This window comes from Vulpes lagopus, chromosome 2 (assembly GCF_018345385.1).
Source record: "Vulpes lagopus strain Blue_001 chromosome 2, ASM1834538v1, whole genome shotgun sequence".
NCBI lineage: Eukaryota > Metazoa > Chordata > Mammalia > Carnivora > Canidae > Vulpes > Vulpes lagopus.
This window is the reverse complement of record NC_054825.1, coordinates 147,751,465-147,775,076: the sequence shown is the minus strand read 5'-3', so window position 1 is coordinate 147,775,076 and position 23,612 is coordinate 147,751,465. Positions and strand designations below refer to the sequence as shown.

Sequence of the window (23,612 nt, the reverse complement as noted above, 5' to 3'; positions counted from 1 at the left end):
CTCTCCTGATTGGGAAATCATCAACAAACAAAATTTGAGAAAAAAAAAAAAAACATAAAAAGAAAAGGAAAAGAAAGAAAAAGGGTCTTCCCTTCTGGGCTCTGATGCTATACCTGAAAAATTGACCTATAGTCTTACACAATTAGAGGAAAGACATGTTCTTTTGACATCATCTTCCACCGCTTGCCTACTTAATCCCAGGAGGCAGCCCCACCATCCAGAAGCCAGGCATGACCTTTAGGTCCCGTGCAGTGTGGCCTCACTGATTCTCACTGGCTACTTACTCACTTTCAGAGCAAACTGTCGCCGGACCTGGGTGGCTTTCTCAAGAGGCTACATGCTCTTCTCTGCATCTCCTGCAAAAGGCCTACCGCCAAGTTGCACTGATAAAATCATTCCTACAGCCACAATCCAAGCCTCATAAATAGAAATTATAACCGTAGTCCAGAGACAAACAAATGGGCCTGTGCTCTGCAGAGTCCCAGCCCTCTTCCAAAATCAGAATAAAGCCACTCGACAGAGGAGATAGCAAAGTGCATTTTAGGAATTCCCTGGAAAACTATTTCATTACAATAAAGCCTTTTAAAACTATGCCTTAGAAAATGACTCATTTTCTTTCTTTCTCTGTGGGATCTGTTTTTTTTTTTTTTTGAAAAATAAATATCAACATTCTTAGGGAATAAGAATAAATTTCAATACAATCCATCGTGGATGATATGTTATTTTACATATACAGTCAGGAAAAAAAATCAAGACTTATTCGTGAATATACTTATTCACCGGGCCCACAACCCACAGCCCACAAATCACAGAATCTTGTCGTCAGAGCTGCAAATTCTATCTAGTATTTTTCAAAAAGCCAAGATCTGATCTTCCTGTATAACATCTGTAACAATAATAGAGCCTTGGAACGTATGTTTTTAATAACAGACAAGATAAGACAAAGACCTCGCTTGATTCTCTTGTTAACAATAGTAGAAAAAAAAAGTATGTGTGTGGCGGGTGGGGGAGAAGTGGGGGGAGTTATCAGGGATATTAGCCATCCATGACTCAGAAGACAAGAGTGAACAAGAAAATAAACTCTTGGGATGCCTGGGTGGCTCAGTGGTTGAGCATCTGCCTTTGGCTCAGGGCATGATTCTGGGGTCCTGGGATCAAGTCCTGCATCGGGCTCCCCGCAGGGAGCCTGCTTCTCCCTCTGCCCCTCTCTCTGTATCTCTCATGAATAAATAAATAAAATTTTTAAAAGAAAAGAAACTCTTACCTTATGCATTTGATGCATGCCTTCCTGTGGAAAGTCAGCAGAGCCCATCGTTGGCATGGGGTGCGAGACACTCGGAGGCCCAGGACTCGGCCCCATCATACTGTGGACAGACCCCGGGGATGGTCCAGGTCCTGGACTGGGTCCAAGAATTGGTCCAGGAGAGGGTCCCGGTCCCGGTGAAGGCCCTGGATGGGGCATGGCGCCAGGGTCTGTGGGTGTGGACATCTACTTCTCCTGTCTTTGCCAGTCAGTAGAGTGATGCTGAGTTGGAAAGAAGAAAAGAGAAAAGCAATGTCTTAAACATGATGTTAAGATCAGAATGAAACTTGTTAGTATTTCATGGTGCCATTTCTGTAACAAACATCAAACAGAACTGCCCTGTCTTGTCCAGATGTTTGAGTGAGTGTGATATATATCCATCTGCCCCAGTCTTTATGAAGACCACTTGTTTAAAAGAAAAAAAAAAAAACACTCTAAATGATTCCCCAGAAAGATATAAATCATCTAAGATACAAAAGACTCACTAGAGAAACTCAAATTTAACACATAAGCAGAATTCTAAACAAGTTTGAAATTTATTACTGGAGTCAACAGATGCTCTCCATTACTTACTGGCTTGGGCACCTTACAAGTCATTAACCCCCCAAAGCCATTAAACCATAAAACCTCTGAAAGAATATCCAACCAGACACGTTTTCATAAGTAAATGAGCGTTGGAAACTTTACAGAGAATTCTAGATGGTTAAAAGGGGAAAGAAGTACAATTTCAGAAACTGAGGATTAAAGAGAATTTGCCCATCGTGACAAACGCAGAGACTGTGGGAGTCAAACAAAACGTGGGTCTAAATACCCACGCACAACAACCACTGGCCGAGCCCGAAAGGCAGTGTCGGCCGGGTCCGAGCTCTGGGCCCCGCACAGCCAGCAGCCCCCCGCGCAGGGCCACGTCGCCCACCATCTCCACTGGACCCCAAGCGACCAGAAGAAACGGTTTCACCCGTGGTCCTCCTGCCAGCTGATGAACTGAAGACCACTGGGAAAGCCGAGACCACGGATCACCCGAGGCTGCTCCAGGCTCTAGGATTCCCAAGGGAAGTTTCCCACGACTACCAGATGGGGCCGCACAGGCGAGGTGAGAAAATCCCAGTTGCCGATTTCGGGAAAGCCGTATTCCATCATCCACACTCCAGGACTTCTTGGCATCCCCCCGCCCCAGCCCACCATCCTGGGGGGAACACCTCAGGGTGCAGGTACACCTGCATCTTGGATATGAGCCCAACTACGCAAATAAGCTATTTCTCAGATTCCCATCAACGATCGCTGAACAGCCCTAGTGACCCTAGTGAGAGTTAAGTGTCACACAGGACCTTCTGTTATCTGGGGCCACACGCCTGTACGCACAGAAACTTCGCTGCTGTCAACCTCAGGACACGCAGGATGAGACCCCCTCCGTGATCTGCTCACCCAGCCACTGCCCAGTGACGGGAGTGGAATGAACCACAGGGTTCCCGGCCACTCACAGCCGGGGCCTTTCCAGTGAAATGAGGTCCCAGGGGAAGCACCATTCCCCGCAAGCTGCTGTGCCCCCAGCAGAGTCCCTCCTCAGGGGTGACAGCAGGAGGACAGGGTGTTGCAGGCTCTTCCTCACTCCCCCGGGGCCCACACGTCGCAAGTGCTCGGAAAAAGATCTCAATGAACTGCCCGCGAATGCTAAGGGCAAACTATTAAGAATCAAGTTATCTTATAAATAAAAAATTAGAGAGTAATCCGTGCCCGAGCTATGTTCGCGTAAGGAAATCTAAGAACTGTCGGCAAGAATTTAGGCCATTCTGATAAATGAATTTGGGCTAAAAACAGGAAGCAATGAAAGGCTCTGCGTTGCAGGACTGTGACACCGTGTTTTGCTGATACAAGACGGGACTCAGAGAACCCAGTTGAAGTGGTTTCTAAAACAACAGGGAAGCTTCAAGGGTGAATTATAGCCTTGAATTCACTAGAGAGCCAAATGTTATTATTTATTCTTTATGATTAACAAAGCAGGCGGAAGTAACTTTTTTTTTTTTTTTGGCATGCCACCCCCTCACATACAGGCTCCTTCAGTCAGCATCTTAAATTTAGGAAGCTGACATCAATCCAGAGGTACTACGAGTTAGAATGTTCTTTCATGTGTATCAGCAAACTAATACACCCCTTTATTTTTTAGTGAATAAAAGGAAATTGCTTACTTCCTGTTATGGTTTACCTTGAAATGGGCTTCAATAGCTATTCCGGTAACCTACCACCAGTTTGAACAATGAAGAGACAAACACACCGCCTGGCAGTTCCAGTTTCCACATTTTATGTATGTTTTAGTGTATGTTACCCCACAGCACTACCTCGTGCCTCTGCGACCGCTTTCGGCGGGGAACCTGGCTGAGTGCTGTGATGCCTTGTATACGGTCCCATAAAAAAAAAAATTTTTTTTTTAAATGCTCCTTGTTTTTTGTTAAGGGAAACTCCTAAAAGGGGAAAACAGATGAGAAGAAGAGTGGAAAAATACTGGACACTTAAGTGGAATGTGAACACAGGAACGTGTTGCAGAAGAAACTTCTTAATAAGCAGAGAATGGCCCAATGCATGGGCCTCCTGCATGTGTCCGAGAAGCAGCACAGATTAAAAAAAACAAAAACAAAAAAACAAGACAAAGAAACAAAAGAGAGAAAGTAGTAGCCCAGAGAAACAGTGAAGTTTTAACAGCTGAGGTGCCTTGCCCCCTGCTAACAGCTGAGGCAGGAATCCGGGACGATCGTACACCTCGAATGGGACACTCTGGCTGTCCTGACTGGGTGTCCCGAGATGCGGGGTTCCACTTGGTCCTCTCGTGTCCCAGGGCTGTCACTGACCCTGGGGCCTGGGGCAGAGTGCTCTTCCTCGACAGTCTCTGTGGTCCTTCTGGGCTTCAGAGAAGAGTATCTCCACGCTTCCTGCACCTGCCCATTAGGGACTCGGAGCCTCTTGCCCCCGTGCTCCAACCTGGTGAGTGGTGGCATACATCGGGGTACCTCCACCGCAGGACCTGGGCCGCCCCCGGATTCCTGCCTTGCACTAGCACCCCGGTATCCTGAAGAGGAGCGACTCTCAAAGAGGAGGTCATTGCCCTGGCCTCTTCTCCCCGCTCCTCATTTCTGCAGGCAGCTAGACGTTCCCACAGCTCTCAGGCAGGGGGAGGCGCGGGTTGTGACCAAGGTCTTGGAGTTATGGTTTAAAGTCCAGTGTTGGCCAACTTGGCTGCTCCTTCACCAACCATGCCGCCGGCGTCCCTAGGAATCGAACCCTTTTCCTCCTCCTTCAATGCACTGATGACGGGCGCAGACAGGCAGCGAAGGCGGTGGGCACAGCGGGGACGGCCAGCGGAGGGACCGCCAGACCACCTGGACAGGGTAGGAGCTGTGTGTCTGTGCACAAGCTCACGCTCAAAATCTGCTCAAAATCTGCTTCTCTTTCATGTTGGGAGGTAGGGTGGGGACAGTTATACATTGTCACAATGTAGAAGAGCACAGCCTGTTCCACAGTTAAGTGGTTGAAATAATGAAGGAAAGGTGTCCAGGGTGGGGGGCTGGTAAAGCCTGGCAACCCCAGCTTCCCCATGCCCTGGCACCGCGAGTCCCCATCCTCCTGCTCATGTGCTCCCCGAGGACTGGTCGCTGTGTTCTTGGCCAAGACATTTTCAGCAGGACACCCTGTCTTTCTCTGTGTCTTGACCCTGCCTTTACAACCGGGGGAGTGTGTGTTTTTAAAAATAAAAGTCGGAGCGGAGCTTCCCACAGCTGCAACCACCGCAGACACCTTCCCTCAGCCCAAACCTCCTTCCCTCCCTCCTTAGCTCGGAGCCCCAGCTCCCATCAGCATATTTAATAGGAGTTCAACTTCCTGGAATTTTAAGGGTCGCCAGTCCAACCATGACAACCGCGACCAAACATACACCTGCTGTCCCCCGGCAATCAGCTGGAATACCGACCACCCCGCCCTCTCATGGTAATATTTAAACACACTCGCGTAGCCTTCACAGCAATCTGAACAACGCTGAGTTGAGGACACATTTTGTCACATCCTCCTTCAAGAGATGAGGGTGGGAAGTCAGCAAGGGACCATGCCGCTGGCCCAAAGTCACGTCTGTAAGCGGGAACTTCTGATCTCTCGTCCCAGCCCAGGGCAAGGCCATCCACCAGGGTGGAGGGTTTCCACTGTGGCTGGAGTGCCACCGTGCATAGGGACGCAGAGAGAATGGCCTAGAAGCCAAGATGGAAGCAATGGGAGGGATACTGTGCCAGACAGGGTTTGGCTGTGATGACAGACCAATCGGTGAAGTTCAGAGAAGCCCCGGAGAGAATATGAGGTGGACACAGCACATGAGCGAAGGTTGGTAATGTCCAACCAAACATCCAGAGGCCCCGTTTACTTATCTATTTCCAACTGTCCCAAATCTCCACCAGGCACAAGGAGTGTAGGATGTACAAAGAGGCCCCAAGGGCTTCCCCCAAGGCTCTGCAAGTCCGATAGGAAAAGGGGACTTATCCATAAATAGCATGGGGGGTGGGGTGGGAAACAACTGGGAACTCTTTGGGGCACCTGCTGGCTCAGTGGTTGAGCATCTGCCTTCGGCTCAGGGTGTGATTCCAGGGTCCTGGGATTGAGTCCCGCATCGGGCTCCTTGCAGGGAGCCTGCTTCTCCCTCTGCTGTGTCTCTGCCTCTCTCTGTGTGTCTCCCATGAATAAGCAGATAAATGTTTAAACCAAAAACAAAAGCAAATGGAAACTCCTGCAGGACAAGGAGGCATACAGCTAAGGGTGGACAGGAGAGACTGCTTGCAGCCTGGGTGGAGGAAGGAAGAGAGGATGAGGGAAGGCTTCCTGGAGAAGGTGCCATTTCAGCTAGGCCTTGGGAAAAAAAATACATAGAAGTAAATCAATAAATAAACAAACAGATAAATAAATGGATGTCTCCCAGACACGTTTGCTTTCGTGTCACGGAGTTTCGGGGAGATACAACCACCCGACCAGACAGCACCTCTTAAATAAGTCTTCACCAAGCGTGGTCAGATCCTGGCCTTGCAGCACATCTTTATCATGCTGCTGGACTTACAGAAAGACTGGGGTACGGGTCAAAGGTGGAACATTAGAAATAAAAATTAGGCCCCACTCACAGCCCTGAGAATAGCTCAGTCTTTTTCAAGTCTTTCTGGCTGTTTCGGGAGAACTGCAAGGCTCAGGAGATAGTTAAGATAAGAGTTCTTTTTATGTCTGTTTGCTGATTCAGAACATCTCCTGACCTGAAGGGCTTCTCGCTTTTCTATGTAGCCTTCTCTATAAAGGAATTGATAATTCCCCTACAAGAAGTAGCAACATCTCTCCAAGTGGAACAGAAGCGCTGCTATTCTTAACGGGGGAGCGGGCAGTGGGTAAGAACAGCAGTGGAGATAAAGGACATAAATCTACCAGAAGTTTCTTTTGCAGAGACCAAGGTTGCCTGGATAGACAGACGGTGAGACATGACCAAAGTCCTCCTGCCTCTCCATCTGAGACATACAACTTTAAACACTCCGCACCGCGAAAAACCACGCTGGGCCTAGTGTGAAACATTACATGATCCTGGACCCAAGACTCTAGAAAAACCTGGAAAGCATTTTCCTCCTAGTGCTCTTTCAAAGCTTGATGGACATGGAAATTCCTGTGACTTTTCCCCCATCATAAATAAGGTGCATTGTGTCATGACAAAAATGACCTGTCACTGATTCAGTGGCCTTACTGATGGAATGCATTTTTCTTTCCTTCGTGTGCTAAACTGTTCACTTTTAGCTTCCCACTCGAAGTCAACTAGATCTTAAAAAGGGGCTGGATTGGGCACCTGCATGGCTCAGTGGTTGAGTGTCTCAGTTTGGCTCAGGTCGTGATCCTGGGGTCCTGGGATCAAGTCCCGCAGCATGCTCCCTACAGGGATCCTGCTTCTTCCTCTGTCTCTCTCTGTATGTCTCCCATGAATAAGTAAATAAAATCTTAAAACAAAAACAAAAACAGGGGCTGGATTAAAACACGGTGCTCTATTTGTCAGGCTTCTGTGGGCTCTTCGGTTGTACAGTCAAGGAAGCAAATTATAACGTTCGTGGCTGCCCTTCCTTTAAATAACCTGCCCTGGGACTGTCCTTGCCCAGAGTGAAGACCTGGCCAAGGCTCAGGGCGTGGCGGGGGGGGGGGAGCTCTGTGTGGGATGAGAGAGAACACAAACACTGCAGCAGCTAATTCTTGCCCCCACCATCCCCAGGCGATGCTCGACAGAAACTTGGCACTTAACATCATCACCCTGCAGGGACGGTGGATTGCTTTCTCACAAAAAGCCTGCCTATCATACAATCCCAGGACCTCCTCCAGGAGGACACCTGAGGTTTGCACCAAGGAAAAAGTCCCTGGAGGAGGGTGGTTACGAGAAAACCCAAAGTACCAGAAGAAGGCCCTCAACAAAAGAGTACTACAACGGAGCATCCTTCTAACGCAGGACCCACGTCCATTGGTAGTTATAAAGGTTATCATGGATTACTATCTTTTCCAACATTTAGCTGAATCTAAATTGCTAGGCAATTGGTCAAAACCAAACCACAGCAATGAAACCAACGAAAGCTAGTTTCAGGGCATGCCACCCTGACCTGTAACGTCTTGCGTACGTTTACACACACAACCATCTCTCCTAGGTTCTATTAGGCCCCTTTGCAGAACAACCTCATTTGAGATGCTGATAAGAACAATGATAGCCACTTTCTTCTCTATCTGCTAAGATAATGGTATTTATATACTAAACATATAAGAGTCTGAAATATATATTTTTAAAACTCTTCTGGCTGAGATGCAATGACCCAGCAGCAGAATGCAACCCTTACTTGCCAAATGAGCCCTAGGTATATGACAGCCGGGTTTTGACATGCCCCCACTTGCCCTGACTTTCACAGTAGCAACAAAAGTTCAAGAAGGAACCCTTCACCCTCACTGCAATTAAAACGGATCATGGCCATTTACAGATGAGCGTGCCATTTAAAAAAACCACCACCATAGTTCATTGGAGTTCTTCAAGTTTCAAGATCTTCATCTACAAAACAGGCAAAATAGTCTCAGGCTACAACCGCAATTCTGATACGAATCAAGTAAAATATTACCTCTGAAGACACCTTATGAGCTATGGTGTAAAAATGTACATTATCTCCTGGATCCTTTCAACGGCTTCAATACCTACCCTGGACTTGAAACCACGGATTAATCTAGAATGTTTTTGCTCATGGATTCCCTTGATCAAAACTTCTGACACAAGCCTCCAATACACACTAGATAAAATATTCATGCATTAGCCTGGACATCAAGTCTTTCTACCATCTCCAATGTCATCTTCCACCAATTCTCCCTAACTAGAACCTCCCTGAACAGTCAGGTCAAATGCCTTCTCATGGATTCTTCAGACCAGTCTCTGTGATCTCTGGAATTTCTTCTGATGATCTGCACCCCAACCCTCACACCCCTGCCCTCCTCTGGCTGCAAGGCCACCCCATGGACCCATGACAGCTCACCCTGACCTCTCCCTGCATTACAAGGCCTGTGCAGTTTACCACAGATGCTTAGGTACATTCTTTTTTTTTTTTTTTTTTTTTTTTTTGGTACATTCTTTAAAACACAAATTCTCGGGGATCCCTGGGTGGCGCAGCGGTTTGGCACCTGCCTTTGGCCCAGGGCGCGATCCTGGAGACCCGGGATCGAATCCCACATCAGGCTCCCGGTGCATGGAGCCTGCTTCTCCCTCCGTCTGTGTCTCTGCCTCTCTCTCTCTCTCTGTGACTATCATAAATAAATAAAAAAAATTAAAAAATAAAAATAAAAATAAAACACAAATTCTCAATTGTAGATTGTTTATCTTATTTTTTTTAGATTTTATTTATTTATTTGAGAGAGAGAGAGAGAGAGAGAGAGAGAGAGAGAGAAAGCACTAGCAGAGATAGGGAGAGGAGCAGAAGGAGAGGGAGAAGCAGACTCCCAGCTGAGCAGGGAGTCCAATATGGGATTCGATTCCAGGACCCTGGGATCATGACCTGAGCCAAAGGCAGACATTTAACCTAATGAGTTACTCAGGTGCCCTGTAGATTGTTTATTTTTTAGAGTTACAGCATTTTAGCACACATATGAATACAGCACAGCAGTAAAGTACAGAAGAGGTGCAGATACTGCAAAGGTAAACATACGCCCACTTCAAAAGCACTGGGGGAAGGTGGGAGAGGGCTTTCCTCCTATACATTCAATTTCCACATCAATGACTCATCTTCCAGTGGGATGGTGACAACTGGAACACACAAATCAAGTAGGTGAAGAAATATATAATCACCCTAAACAAGGAAAACACAAACAAAAACTGATAAGACAATTTCCCTTGGACCACTGTCAACCTATAAAACAATATATGTGGTCAGAGATTTGTTTTCTATTATTAAGTGATTTAAATTTCCAAATACTGAATTTGGTTTTGAAAGAAGGGGGGGAGGACGGAGTTATAATTATATTTAGTGGCTTTTTCAAACTTATTTCAGCCTTCTATAGGTTCTACTGGACAATTCACAAAAGGGTCACCCCACATTTAAATTCGATGTTTCTAAACAGTTTCAAGAACATTAGTGCTCGCAGAGCCATAGATAGATAATGTCTTGGTGTAAAAAGCGACGCTTAAGTTGATGCTTACGCACCCAAAAATACGACGGAATACTGCGATTTTTAAAGGTTTTACGTGATACAGGCATAAAGCCTGATTACAACTGTCTGAATGTTCTGCAAGTCTTACATAATGAAGAAACCATCACAATTCATAGTTATAGTTATATAATAATGTTATAAATCTGGAAGTCCAGAAGGGCACCATTTATGTCAATATTTCAGTCAAAAATTCTGTCGTCTGGGCGCCGAGGTGGCTCAGTCGGTGAAGTGTCCGCCTTCAGCTCAGGTCATGATCTCAGGATCCTGGAATGGAGCCTTACGGCCTGTTCAGTGCTCAACACAAAGTCTGTTTCTCTGTCTCCCTCCGCCCCTCCCCCTGCTCGTCCTCTCTGTTTCAAAGAAATAAATAAAATCTCAAAAACAAATTCTGTAGTCCATATCTAAACCATCACTCCAAAAGAGTGAATTAATGAGTTATTCACTCATAATTAAGATTAAACGGTGCTTATGCCCAACATCCGAAAAGACCCAGCTATCTGGCTCCTGAATTTCATCAGCTCCATCCTATATTTTGCTAAGGTATAATTATTCTAGCATCTTTGACTGTATCTTTAATGCCTGCATTACTTAAAATCTTTAATGTACCCTCAATACTTTCAATGAAAAGTACCATATTAACATGAGAGAAAAAGAAGGGATAATAAACAGTAATAAGGTCATAAAAGTTTTCCAAACCCACGTTGCAAGATCCCATTTAACTTGCTGGTAAATAACCTCAAAATAAACATGCTGTCTTCCACGACGATTCTGGCAGAACTAAGTTTTAGACTTCTGTATTCTCTGGCAAAGAAAGAGAAAGTCATGACTTTCTATGTAGAAAAAAGAAATGTCTCAGGCCTTCCTAAACACTCTACTAAATAACTTCACCACCTTCCATATCTTCTGCTCCCAACCACTTACGGAATGACCCAGGACTTTTTCAACTGGCTAAAGATGAAAGTTCCATAATGCAAAGTCTTCCAAAGATGACAGAGAATTCAGCATCCTCTGTTGGTCTAAAACAATCCACCAGGACACATTTAGGGACAAGGAGTGATTCAGAAGATAATTCTTTCACATAAAAAAGTGACAAGAGAAAAAATCAGAAAAGTAGCTCCCAAATATGGCTTTCACATTAGGGAAATTTTCTCATCTGTTCACCAGAAATACTGCTGGGGAGAAAAGTGACTCATTTATAGGGAGTTCTCCAAGTCCACTCATGTTAAGCAACAAATTGTCCATGGCTCCCCTTAAAATCATCATGACCACAAATAATGGGAATCAAAACTTGTGCTGGTTGAAATCAGGTCCTATCAACACTCCCTCAATATGCTAGTGCTGGCAAACACTGCCTAGCATTATATTTGTGATAATTCAGTTGTCCTCATGGCAGCATGTCAAGATGTCACAAATCGTGATTTATTATTTCTCTAGAGTATCAAAAAGCTGCTGACCTAGGGGAGTTTGACAAACAAAGGCCTTGTTTACAAAGCAAGACTTCTAAAGGGTGGGGGGAGAAAAAAGCCAAGAAAATACTGAAGGACACCGCCACTTTTAAAATTTATGAAAGTTTTCTCTTTTATGGTCTTGCTCCAATACATAATAAGCCTTTAAAATGAAATGTCAAAATATTATGGTAATATCAGGGGTATCACAATGGTCTCCTAGAGAGAACAGAATATGCTTTTATATCATCTGCAAATGTCTTCTTAATCAAAGTCAAAAAGTTCAAAAAAATTATTTGCCGAAGTGTTACTTTCCAGCTAGCTATACTGCCAGAAATATCTTAAACAGAATTCAAGCATTGGCGATAAAATACAAGCAGGGGCACTTTTTTTTTTTTTTTGTCAATTCCAAGCCTCAGGTGTTGGTCAAAGCACTTTTCAAGAAAGTTGACGTGAAATGCTCAAAAACCACTTTAAAACCGAACAAAAGAAAAGATCTAAAGCTGCTTTGAACATACTCTTGCGGTGAATATTTTCTTAAGACGCCACAGTGCAGCCAGTCCTCAGTCCCGGAGCTACGATGTCACTGCTGTCACTCATAAGAGAAAGGCTGCATTGAAGGTAGCGCTCCCTCACCTCTGACCATCCTTCAAGGCTTCTGATACCCCAAACTCCTAATTTATTTTTACAATGCTCTTTACCTACAAGGCGCCTCTTCTTAAGGCCTCCAACCAGGTTAATGGACCTGGGTCTCCAGGCTTGGATTTTCTTCCTTAGTCCACTGCAATAAATATCTTTGGTACCTAACAGGTATCTGCAAATCCCTTCTTTCAGTAGCAAACATTTGAGTCGTCAGGGAGCTTTAAAAAAAAGAAAAAAAAAAAAAGGAAAGAAAGAAAGAAAAAAAAAAAAGTCCAGGAGAATAAAAGCGCAATTAGATCCCTAAAAGAGAAAGTGTGTCTGGATTTGCATAACAATGCACCAACTTGGATTCAAACCTGCCACACCTCTTAACACTTAACCAGCGTGCTCAAAGTGGGCTGGAAGCCTACCAAGTCTGGTGTTGGCAAACAAGCCAGGGGCAGTGGCCCTCCAAGAAACTGATGGAAAATATTACGGAAATATTTGAATGTGCATATCTAAGTGTATACACACACACACACACACACACACACAACGCTGGGCATGCCTTTTATCTTAGCACAGCTCTCAGGGCCTTCTGGAGTCTTAATTTGGTTAAGACAGAAATTCTCTTCCACTCCACACCCTGCACCACAAACAATCTTTCGGTTCATACTAGCGTTCTGCTCCTACAGGCATGGCACAACCAGGTGTAAATAAATTAAAAAAAAAAAAAAAAAAGAAAAGTCCTCTGAAATGGAAGTTTAAAATTTAACTCTGCTCTTCATGACGCACAGACGTTAAAAATAACCACTCCATGCAGCAGACAAACGTGTATCCTTCATGCCTCCCTCATGCTCTACCATTACACGTCCTTAGGAATCCAGTCTGCCCAATGACCGGGAGACGATGATGACACCTCTCCATAAGCCAGTAACCCCGGTCGCTTTGTTGTTTCAAAAGCACCCACGTCCATCGGACTGGGGAGGAAGGAAAAAAGGCGAAACCTTGCAAAAGTCTCCCAAAAGTTATATAAACAAAGGAGGGGAGAAGCCCAGTGTGGGCTTTGCACCCATGTGCCACTAAAATTACATAACACCCGGCGCAGGCATTAGAGAAGGAACGGATTCTGCACAACACCCCCACTTTGCTCGACTCCCCAAGCCCGTCTCCTCCTCCTTTTAAAAAAAAAAAAATTCTTTTTTTTTTTTTTTCCCCAAACGCCTGGCAATCCCCAAAGGACGACTCGGAATCTATGCATTTTATTGCTGGGGTAAACCGTGCGAGAGTTAGGCCCGAAGTTTGGATGTGCAACAGCCCCAGGGCGCAGCCGCTCCGCGCCGCTCCGCTCCGCTCTCCGGACCCGGGGGAGCCGGAGCTACGAGCGGCGGCGGCGGGCGAGGCCTCCCGCTTCCCCGGCGCGGGGCTGCCCGCTGCAAAGTTTCCACGGATCGATCGCAGGGCGAGGAGCCCGCGGCCCCCGCCGGCCTGACTTTGCAGGAAAGGCGAGCCGGGAGCCCGGCGGGGGCCGGCAGGGAGAGCGCTGGCAAGCTCCGCGCTCGGCGGGCGGCGCCGGCGCAGGCTCCTTACCTGGGGGACGCGGAACAAAAAGAGGCGCGGGGCTCGCCGAGCCTGCGGCGGCCGCACGGCCCGAGGGGGCTCCCGGCCCGAGCCCTAGGCCCGCGCCCGAGCCCGCGGCCCGGCCCCCGCCGCCGCCGCCGCCGCCGCCGCCGCTTCCTCCCTCGCGCGCGTCATGTCACGGCGATCAAACATGTCTGTGTGCGCTTCGCCGCTGTGACTTCCTGATTCTCTGCCGCTCGCGCGCGCACACTCGCACTCACACTCGCAGGCACACGCGCACGCCGCCCCCGCCCGCCCCCGCCGCCGAACCTCGCCTGGCGCTCCCCGGGCCCCCCGCGCCTGCCCGCGCCTCTACCCGCGACGGGGGCACCGGCCCCGGCGCGCCCGGCACACACGCGCCCTCACGCGCAGACACACTCGCGCCGGCCCCGAGGGCGCGGAGGCGCGAGCCGCGGGAGCTCGCCGCCCCCTCGCACCCCTCCCGACTTCGCCGCCCTGCCAAACTTTTTTTTTTTTTTTCCTGCCTGATCCACGTCCAACTTCCCTCCCGCCCCACCCCACCCCCAGCGGTCCGGCCTGCCCTGCGCTCACCAGGATCCGCCGCAAAGCTGCAACCCGGATAAAAATAATAATGCAATCCAGGCGGCGGAGGCAGGGGCGAGCGCGGAGACGCCGGCGGGAGGCGGTTTCCCCGCGTGTACCGGAAACCGGCCGGGCGCCGGGGCCAGGGCACGGGGGTCCCCGGGAGCCCGCACGGCTGCGCCCCGCCCCGCGCGGTGCAACTGCGCCCAGGCTGCGAGGCCTGGTGCGGGGCACCCGGAGCACCGGGCTCGGGGTGCGCCCGCAGCCGGAGGGCGCCTGGGGACGGGCGCGCCGGACCGGTTATTTGGGGAAGTGCATCGCGACACCTTTGCAGATGGCATGGCCCTGTTTTGCAACGCAAACGGGAGGAGGGAAGACGGCCGGATGGAGGGGGAGAGCAGAGGAAGGGGTAAATCGGGTTGGGATGGGAATAAAGCAAACTCGAAAGCAGGGAGCGAGAAGGAAGGGGTGCGTGTCATCGTGGGGAGGAGGCTCCCACCCGGTCTCCCCGCCTCCCGCCCTCCCCACCCCCGCCCTCCTCCTCCCCCCACCCCCCACCCCCTCGCGGCCCTTCCCCTTCTCCGGCGAACGCCACCACTGCTGGCCGGGTGCGCGCGGGTCCTGTTTGTGACAGTCAGGCAGAGAGGATTATCCGGATCATGGCCTCCCGGCCCGCGGCCGCCCTGGCTCCCCCGGCCCCGGCGAGCCCCCAGCACCCCGACGATCGCGGGCGACCCACGCCCGAGGCTCCCGCGGCTCAGCCTGGGGGGAAAGACGCCGAGCAAACGAAAACAAGCCCGGGGAAGGGGGAGGGCGGCGTAACCGACCCGGCGGGCACCTCCGACCTCCTTCTCTGGGGCCTCCTCCCTCCCCGCCGGCGGCGCGGCCCGGGCCGGACACCCCGAACTTCAACACCCGAGCCCGCGCGGCCGCCAGGTACCCGAGGCGGGGACGTCCGCAGAGCCGCGGGCGCAGCGCCCCGGGAACCCCGCTGCCGAAAAAGGGCCTGCCTACCGGTCAGCGTCCTCATCCCCGCCCGGGGCACGCGCGAAGTGGAGGTGACACCTCCGATCCCGCACGCACCGGCCCCCGGCGGTGGCTGCCGCCTCCCGGGCGCGCCAGCCTCGGCTCCTCCCGCCGCGATCAGCTCGCGTCTCGGCAACCCGAGCCCTTTAAACAAGTCCCCGGGAAGCGGTGGCAGCCGCGATCGTTGGCGCCCCGCCGCCAGCCCGGGCTCCTCGCCCTCCTCTCCCGCGCCCCTTCCAACTCTTCCGGGGAGGACGGCTCGGGGTGAACTGTCGCCTTTCCATCCTCCCCCGGGTCCTCCAGCCGGCCCCCTCCCCCAGCTTCGAGGGGATGGGGGGGGGGGGGGTTGCAACCTGGCGGAGTGTGTGTGTGTGTGTGTGTGTGTGTGTGTTGCAACCTTGAGTTGGCAGCGAGCGCATCGCTGACTGCCTACCTGGGGTCAAGGCTGTGCTGTGTCGGGATCCCCCCCCGCCCCTCGCCTCCCCGGAGTAGTAATTATTACTGTTATTATTAGAACAGCAAGGTTCGGTTGAAACTTTCCCGTTCCCTCCACGGCCGCCCGGGAGCTGTCGTTAGAGCATTCCACCTGAGGCCCGCGGGGAGGAGGCGGGCTTTTTTGTTGTGCTGGTGGTGGCGGCGGTGGCGGCGGTTGGCCCGCCTGTTTGTTTTGGTCTCCGTGCATGCACAATAAATAATAATTAGGATAATAATGAAGACTCCGCGGCGAAGGCGGCGCGGTGCCGGAGGGGTTTGCGCGGCGGCTGCAGCCCCGCAGGCCGGAGGGAGGGAGGGATGGGCGGGGGGGGAGGAGAAAGGAGTTGTAAGTTATATTTACCTTGCTCGCGAGGAGTATGCTGGCTGAATCTCTTCCCTCTCTGAGTCACCCAGAGTACAGAAACACAGGGAGAGAGGACTAGATTATGAATATGACTTCATTGATGACAGCCATCCCCTCCTCTTCCTAAAGTCGGGCTCCGCCCCGCGTCCCACCCTCGCCGCCTCCACGGGCGCCGGAAGACGCGCCGCAGTTGGCCCCGCGCGCCGCTCCTCCCTGCCCGCCCGGGCGCGGGTTGGCGGGACGCGCCTGTCACTCGGCCCGCTCAGCGACTCCGGGAGCTCGGGGCGGGGGGGCGGGGGAGGGGGCGGTGTGCAAGAATGTGCACCGAGACGGCTCTACTGTATGCGTGGATCCGTGTGTGCGTGTGTGTGTGTGTGTGTGTGTGTGTGTGTCTGCGCGGCGCCGGCTCGCGGGCCGTGCTGGTGCCTGGAGCGGAGAAACTGCGCAGGACGCAGAGCTAGCGGCGAGCCCCGGAGGACTTGGGCGTCCGACATCCCTCTCCCCGCGGTCGACCTCGGGGCGGGGGGGGGGGAGGGGGGAGGTTTGGAAGGGACGTCGCCGGGCGCCCCCCACCCCCGCCCCGCCACCCCGACCGCGGGTGGGAGGCGAGAGGGGAGGGCGGCCGTAGTAATAGCGCGTAGTAGTTTGGGGGTAGGTGGAGAAGGTGCTGGAATTTAACTGTGCCTCCGCCTGCCGGAGCGCGCCTGCAGAGGGAAGAGGGGAGGGGACCGGGGGAGGGCTCCGAGTGGCACCGGAGCTGTTAGTGCACTGCACAGTGTGGACCATGAAAGAAAAAGAAGAAGAAGAAAAAAGAAAAAAAAGCAGGCATTGTCGTGCCGGCTGAAACTTTTTCTACGCCACCCCCCCCCCGTTACCTACCCCCCCCCCTCAAGGTTGTAATTATAAATCTGTCCCCTTTCTCCCCCGTAAAAAAGGGAGGCGGGCACAAAGAACATTCCTGCCAAATCTGTCTCTTTTCTAAAGGACGGCAAGCTTCCAAATGCCAACGAGGGAAAAACAGCTGAGAGGCTGAATGCCTTGTAAATAAATAAGCCCACCCTAACCCCTCTGTTTACTTTGCGGACCAGATAGGGCACGTGAAGCTTCCCTCACCTGTCATCTTCGAATAAAATGCATACAAGGAATACACAGATAGGGAAAAACAACCCCGTGGGGGCGGGGCGAGCGGGTGAGGGGACAGCTGAAGCGTGGAATCTGCTTTTGATTTAAGGAAGGGACTAAATCTCTTATCCTGTGCAGCCCACAGTCTGTCCTCTCCCACCTCACGTTGCAGACCGATTAAGGCTGCAAACAGTAAACTGCTGGCACTTGGCAGTTTGGAGACCTCTTGTTCCAATTCTCCTTGAAATACAGTTCTTTGGCTGGCGGAATAGGTCAGTGTTTGCTGAGACAATTTTATTTTTAGTTTTATGAAGTGTGAAAGAATGTTAGGAGATTTTAAATCAGGGGCCTATTATTTCAGACTCAGATTAATGTAAGTGCTTGACTCTTAAAATTAAAACTGTTCCTATATGGTAGTGTTATGAAAAGAATGATGTATCCTTTATTTTGTAATGTAATGGCTTCAATTAGTCATTCAAAGTGCACCGTGACTCTCTAGTGGAGGATTTTCCCCCTAGAGTAAAATCCTATTTTAAGACCATTTTGCAGTTGCAAAATTGAGTCTTGGAGCAACCAGGTCTGAAATGCACTTCTCGGATGCTTGAAATTAAGGCACTGGAGAAGTTTCCGTCAAGAAGCAATGGAAAGTGCACCCAATGCTGCACATGGTCTGTAAGTGGCAAAAATTGCTTACGGGGCTGGTCCCGCTGCTGGGGGGGGGGGGAAGTAGAGTTTGCAAGGGCACCAAGTTCAGGCCTCTGGGAGTGCCAGTGTCAGCCACCCTGTAGTTTCCAAGGCTTTGTTACTTGCTCCATGACTTTGGTGTTACAATTTCCTGTCTATCCTAGGATGAACCTCAGGACAGCAAAAGAAAATGCATCTAAGAGAAACAATATAGTATGTATGCCCTGAAGAGTCAGTCCACTGTAAGAACTTGTTTTTCTGCCTGAGGATATGCCTGTATAACTTTTCCCCGGGAAATAAACAGTGAGAAACCTTAAAATTAGCGATGTAGTAAAAGTATAACTTCTAACTGCCTCATAAATTGCAACTAATAATATAGCCAGATAACCTAGTTGTCTGTAAAAGGGCTTTAACCTAATGGCAATGCTTATTACATTAGCTAATAGCTAGGTTTTAATTTTTTTTTTCAGGCCCAGTTGGTTTCTCTGGCAAGCCAACCCCATACCTTTATTCCCCTGTGTGTAAGTACCTGTGTTCCCTTTACGATTCCACCTTTACCTGCCATGCCAAATTTCAAAGAGAGAACAATCGTCTTGGTAAGACGCTGGAGGAAGAAGCTGGACATTCCTTGCAGCATTTTGTCAGGGGGGAGAGTTAAAAAGAAAATACTCACTTTGCTGCATGTGTATATTCTTCGGCCCATATAAAATTTTGATGCAGTACTTGGAGGGATTGGTTTCAATGCATTATATGCTCAACTATGGGAATTGAAAAATAAAATCTATCTCTATCTCTGGAGCAGAGCTTAAATATAGATATTGCATCTCCCTTCCCCTTCGTATTGGTTTAAGAAAGCACCACCTTCTCCCTTCAGGTCTTTTCCTGCCTTCGTCGTCTTGTTTGTAGCTTGCACTGCAGCAAGTAGAAATGTTAGAAAAATAGGGCCTACACTCAGGAGAAATGAAAAGGCATTCAGGGAAAAAAAGAGAGAGAGAGAGAGATTGTAGAACGTATAGCATAAGCTTCATCTCTGAGGTAAAGCAACATTTAACAATTGATGTTAAGGAGGAAAATGATGGGGTTCTTTTGTTTCGCAGAAGATCCACACAAAAGCCAATATGGTTGGAGGCTAAAAGGACCCCAAGAGGCTGCACAGGATGCTATATTCACATGAAGCTTTTCCTTTTGGACTTTGATGAGTCATAATGTGTTCTCTGAACTTGCTTTTCTCTTTCTAGTTTGGCATCAAGAGATAGAAGTCGCTTTTTCATGTCTGTCTGGCCACATTCACTTGTTATGTAAGTCGGCTCTGGTTGATGTTCTGTTTAGAGTAGATATTGGGTTTGAAAACTGATATCTAGTTATAACACCCTCATAAAGAAAGATGCCGTGCACAAAGTTAGGAAGCTTGTGATCCCACCAGGCAAACTGGTACTGCTGGCTGAAATGTTGCCTGGCTCAAACAGGAGCAAGTCAGACACTTGGGGAATGAGTACATTCATCTACAGTAACGGAACCTAAACGTGGACAAAGTGAATCAGCCGACAATTGACTTTAGCGACGAGTGTAGAATTAGTAAGTAAATTTACTATGGAGGTAAACACTCCTTGCTCTTCTTCCCACCCAATAGTCTCAAGAGATTTTGTTTCACCAGTCATTCCTCCAAAATACCACCCAGTTCTCTTTGTGATGGTATCACCTTCTGGCTTGAGAGCCTTTGTCTACTTCCAATCCATTCCATGATGAATTTCAGCAGTAGCATGTCTTCCAAGGCTAGGCAAGGACAGATTTCTGCCAGCCTTGTTGACTTCCTCACATCACTTAGCTCCAGAGACCTGGCCTACCTACTGGTTCCTAAGGGGCCATATTGGATATACTTCCCTCTGACCAAGATGCACGTTCCCAGTCCACGTCCTCCAAGACTCAGCTGTGGCGCAGCATCCTTCCAGTGGCCCTCCTTGCCCTCCCCAGGCAAAGGAAGCTGCTTATCCTACTCTGCTCCCATAGCAACCAGTGTGTACCTCCATTACAGCACTTATCACTTTGATGCGATTATTTGTTTGGTATCCTCCACTAGATGGTTAGTGCCTGGAGGGGGTAGAGCAAGTTCAATTCATCTTTGAAACCTCAGCACTTAGCCGGATGTCTACTACAGTACATTGTACGTTGTTTAACAAAAAACAAACAAACAAACAAACAAAAAAACCCCACAACTTTATTGAATGACAGGATGAGATATATATATATATATATTAAAGTTATCCGATAGGATTTAACCAGACTTCCCAATTCATAATTCTCATGTCAATGAACAAGATTACTAAGTGTTCAGAATCTGTTGTTTTCCAAGCTGAAAAGGCTAATATGTTTTTGTTTTGTTTGTTTTGTTTTGTTTTGGGGGGTGTAAAGTGGGAGGTGAGAAGCTTCATCTCTTGCAGTCATATAAAGAGCACTGAGAGGAGGTTTTGTTTGGTTTTTAAATTAGGCTAGGAATAACATGAGTGTACACTTGGCAACCGTGTGATCAGCAATAATCATTATAATAGCATCTCCTTGTATTTCTCCTTCAAATCACATGCCACTGTTTGTACACAGACCATTACTTGTGCCATGTATCCACATGACCCTATTAGTTATGTGACATTATCCCCATTTTACAGATGAAGAAACTGAGAGGCAGTAAATAATTTGCCTAAGACAGGGGTCTCCAAAGTGGAGTGAGCAAGGGAATTCGCTGTGACTTGGGAAGAACATTAGAAATTCTATTTCTTGCTCCTTTAATGATTAAAAAAATATGTAATGACCCGAAAGAGAAGAGCTGTACAAATGTTTATGATATTCATTTACCCTAGCACCTTTACATGGTGCCAAGTAAAGTGGTCACTGCAAAGTATTGTATCTGAGGAGTACGTAGGGAAGAGCCACAGATGGCAGGATGACTGTGGCACCCCTCTGGTTCTTTCACTTTCAGGGTGTCGACACTGCCCGAAGCTTACACCTTCCACAAAGTGTCTCGTCTGGTTTTCACCAATTAACTCTCTTATTTGGAAAACAAATGGCTTAAAAGATTCCTCCAAAAAAAATCAAAGGTTGAGATAAATCCAATAATGCACTCACAGGTGAAAATAAAGATCAAATCTGCCCCTTTAAGTTCTAAGAGTTTTTTTGTCAGCCACACTGAGAAGCAAAAACAATGACAGTCTAATTGGATCTGACGAGAAATAGGTCAGAAACATTCACAATTATTCAAGACTCTTTGCAGTTTGGATTTATATGCACTATCACTAATGATGAATTCTGATCTGAGCATATATTTTGCCGTGAGATATTAGCTATTGATAGAGTATGATATCATCATGATTAGCAAGATATTTTATTCTCTCATCTTCATCTCACTCTAACTTCTATTTTGTGTATGTTTATGGTACACTTGATATATTAATGCTGAATACATGTATTATGAATAAATATACATAAGTCATACACTATCCTTTTTATTTTATTATTTTTTTCTTTTTTAACTGCAAGGGGAATGTGATCAAATAACTTGGAGAGAACTAAATGATGAAGTCAGAATTTTTAAACCAGCTCGGTAAAACTCCAGAGTCAGCAATGATCTATGTTGCTCATGTAGAAACTGTTCAATCATTTGTCATCAATACAGGGTTCTTAACCTATTATGGGACAGAGGGGGGGGTGGAATATAAATGAGCTTGGGCGCATTTGGCAATCCATTGAAACTGGGTCTGAAATTCCATGATCACGTTAAAGTGCACTTTCTGCAAAGGGAATCCATACATTCAATCAGATTCTCAAGGGGATCTTCATCACAGAGGGTAAGAATTACTGATATAGAGGTATCAGCAGCATTAACGATCTAGGATACTTTTCTGATAAGAAATTAATCTTTCCTTTAACTTTCATAAAGTGAAGCCTGTGTACTTTATGCACCCAATCAGGTCTGTCCTTAGAAAAACCATTTAGAACTCAATATTTCTCTAGATAGTTCAAATGCATTCTAACTGCCCAAAGGAAGGCTTCATCTGTCTCTGGAGATAGGCTTTCTGAGGATAATTTCATTCCAAAGGATTTTCTCGATAATACTCTATATATACTGTTGACTACACAAGAAAGGATTTCTATGAATGTTGTCATCAATGTTTCTTTGAGGCTTTGACACATCTTGGGGCAGTTGTGTGTTAGGAGCCAGAACAGGAACTCAAAGCCGAAAATTGTTTTATTGTTATAAATTGTTCAAATATTTTAATATTTCTTTGGGAGGCCATTGTCCCGACTGCCCTTTGACTTATACTGTGTTCCTCTGAATGATAACATGCTACTGCACCAGTGAGAGACTGACTATAGCTCATCTCCAAGGCCCCTCAACCAAATACCACAGTGGTAGACTTTGCCATATCCTTTTACCCTGCTGTTTTATTAAATGTTTCCTTAAAGATTTTATTTACTTATTTATTACTTATTTATTCATGAGAGACACAGAGAGAGAGAGAGAGAGAGGCAGAGACATAGGCAGAGGGAGAAGCAGGCTCCCTGTAGGGAGGACTCGATCCCAGGACCCCAGGATCACGACCTGAGCCAAAGGCAGATGCTCAACCACTGAGCCACCCAGGTGTCCCTGTTTTATTAGATTTTTATGGCAGTGTTTTACTGTTAGACCCCCTTCAGCTGTCACTGGACTTATCTTTTCAGTTGCCGTTCATTGCATTTTATTTGTCTGCGACCCTTTTCCAGCTGGACTTCCAACACATCACCCACCAGATTCTCCCTTCTAGTTGAGCACACAAAAGCGCAATCTGCTGTCGTTTTATTCCAGCCATTTTTCTGCGCTTGAAGCCGTTCTATGCAAATTCAAGAGAGGAGTAGAAAATAAACCGGGAACATATAAAAACAGAAATAACCATGAAAATTACCTTAGATGACTCTTTAAAGAAATTGAGATAAATAATCTGCTTTGGGGATCAAAAAAAAAAAATCAGTCTCTCCACAGGTGGGGATAAAATACATTCCACAACAATATGGCTTTATTTTAGTTTCCAATGGTGTTACCAGCCAGAAAGTGATGAATATAAAAAAATAAATAAATAAAAACTTACAAACATATAAAACAAAACAAAACAAAAAACCCCAAGTATATGAAGTTTGAGGAAAGGGTTGCAAGCGTCTGGATTCTACATGGGGGCAAGGTTTAATATTAGACAGGAAGCTTTTATCTTCTATCTCCTGATAAAAGTCCCTGAACAGGACCTGACTTCACTGAGTGCATAAAGGAAAAGCTCACATCTGGTCTGGAATTGTGCATATTCAATTGCTTATCTTTCCAGAAACATTGTGATATCTGTTGGAATTTTACTATTTTGAAGACAATTTGGGGCCTTTTGGTAACAGACTTTCCTTAAATATGGAGAAAAGCAAGGGAATTGCTGATAAGGTAAAAGAACATCATAACATGCAACATTTTTTGTTTGTGGAATAGGACTTAGGGTAGGTTTGCAACTTCAGGAGATCGACAGCTTACACTTTACCTATATTTTATCAACCTATTTAAAAAATATACGTACCTATGGGGGCATTTGTCTTGATGTGACACCTCAGTTTTATGGTGTGATTTATTTACTCACCTTAATGATAGTAACCACCATTACCTGATATTCTGAAGGCCCCATGGCCCATATCA

The 23,612-nt window shown here is 47.7% G+C and overlaps 1 protein-coding gene across 1 annotated transcript in view; it reads right to left on the bottom strand.

Annotated features, from left to right (window-relative positions):
* SMARCA2 (SWI/SNF related, matrix associated, actin dependent regulator of chromatin, subfamily a, member 2) overlaps positions 1-14,135 on the bottom strand; it is a 173,140-nt gene extending 159,005 nt beyond the window's left edge. The window contains 2 exon segments of the mRNA XM_041745079.1: positions 1,265-1,525; positions 13,675-14,135. Coding sequence (XP_041601013.1) covers positions 1,265-1,489 — 225 coding nt within the window. The 5' untranslated portion in view covers positions 1,490-1,525; positions 13,675-14,135.
* Between the last annotated feature and the right edge of the window lie 9,477 nt (positions 14,136-23,612).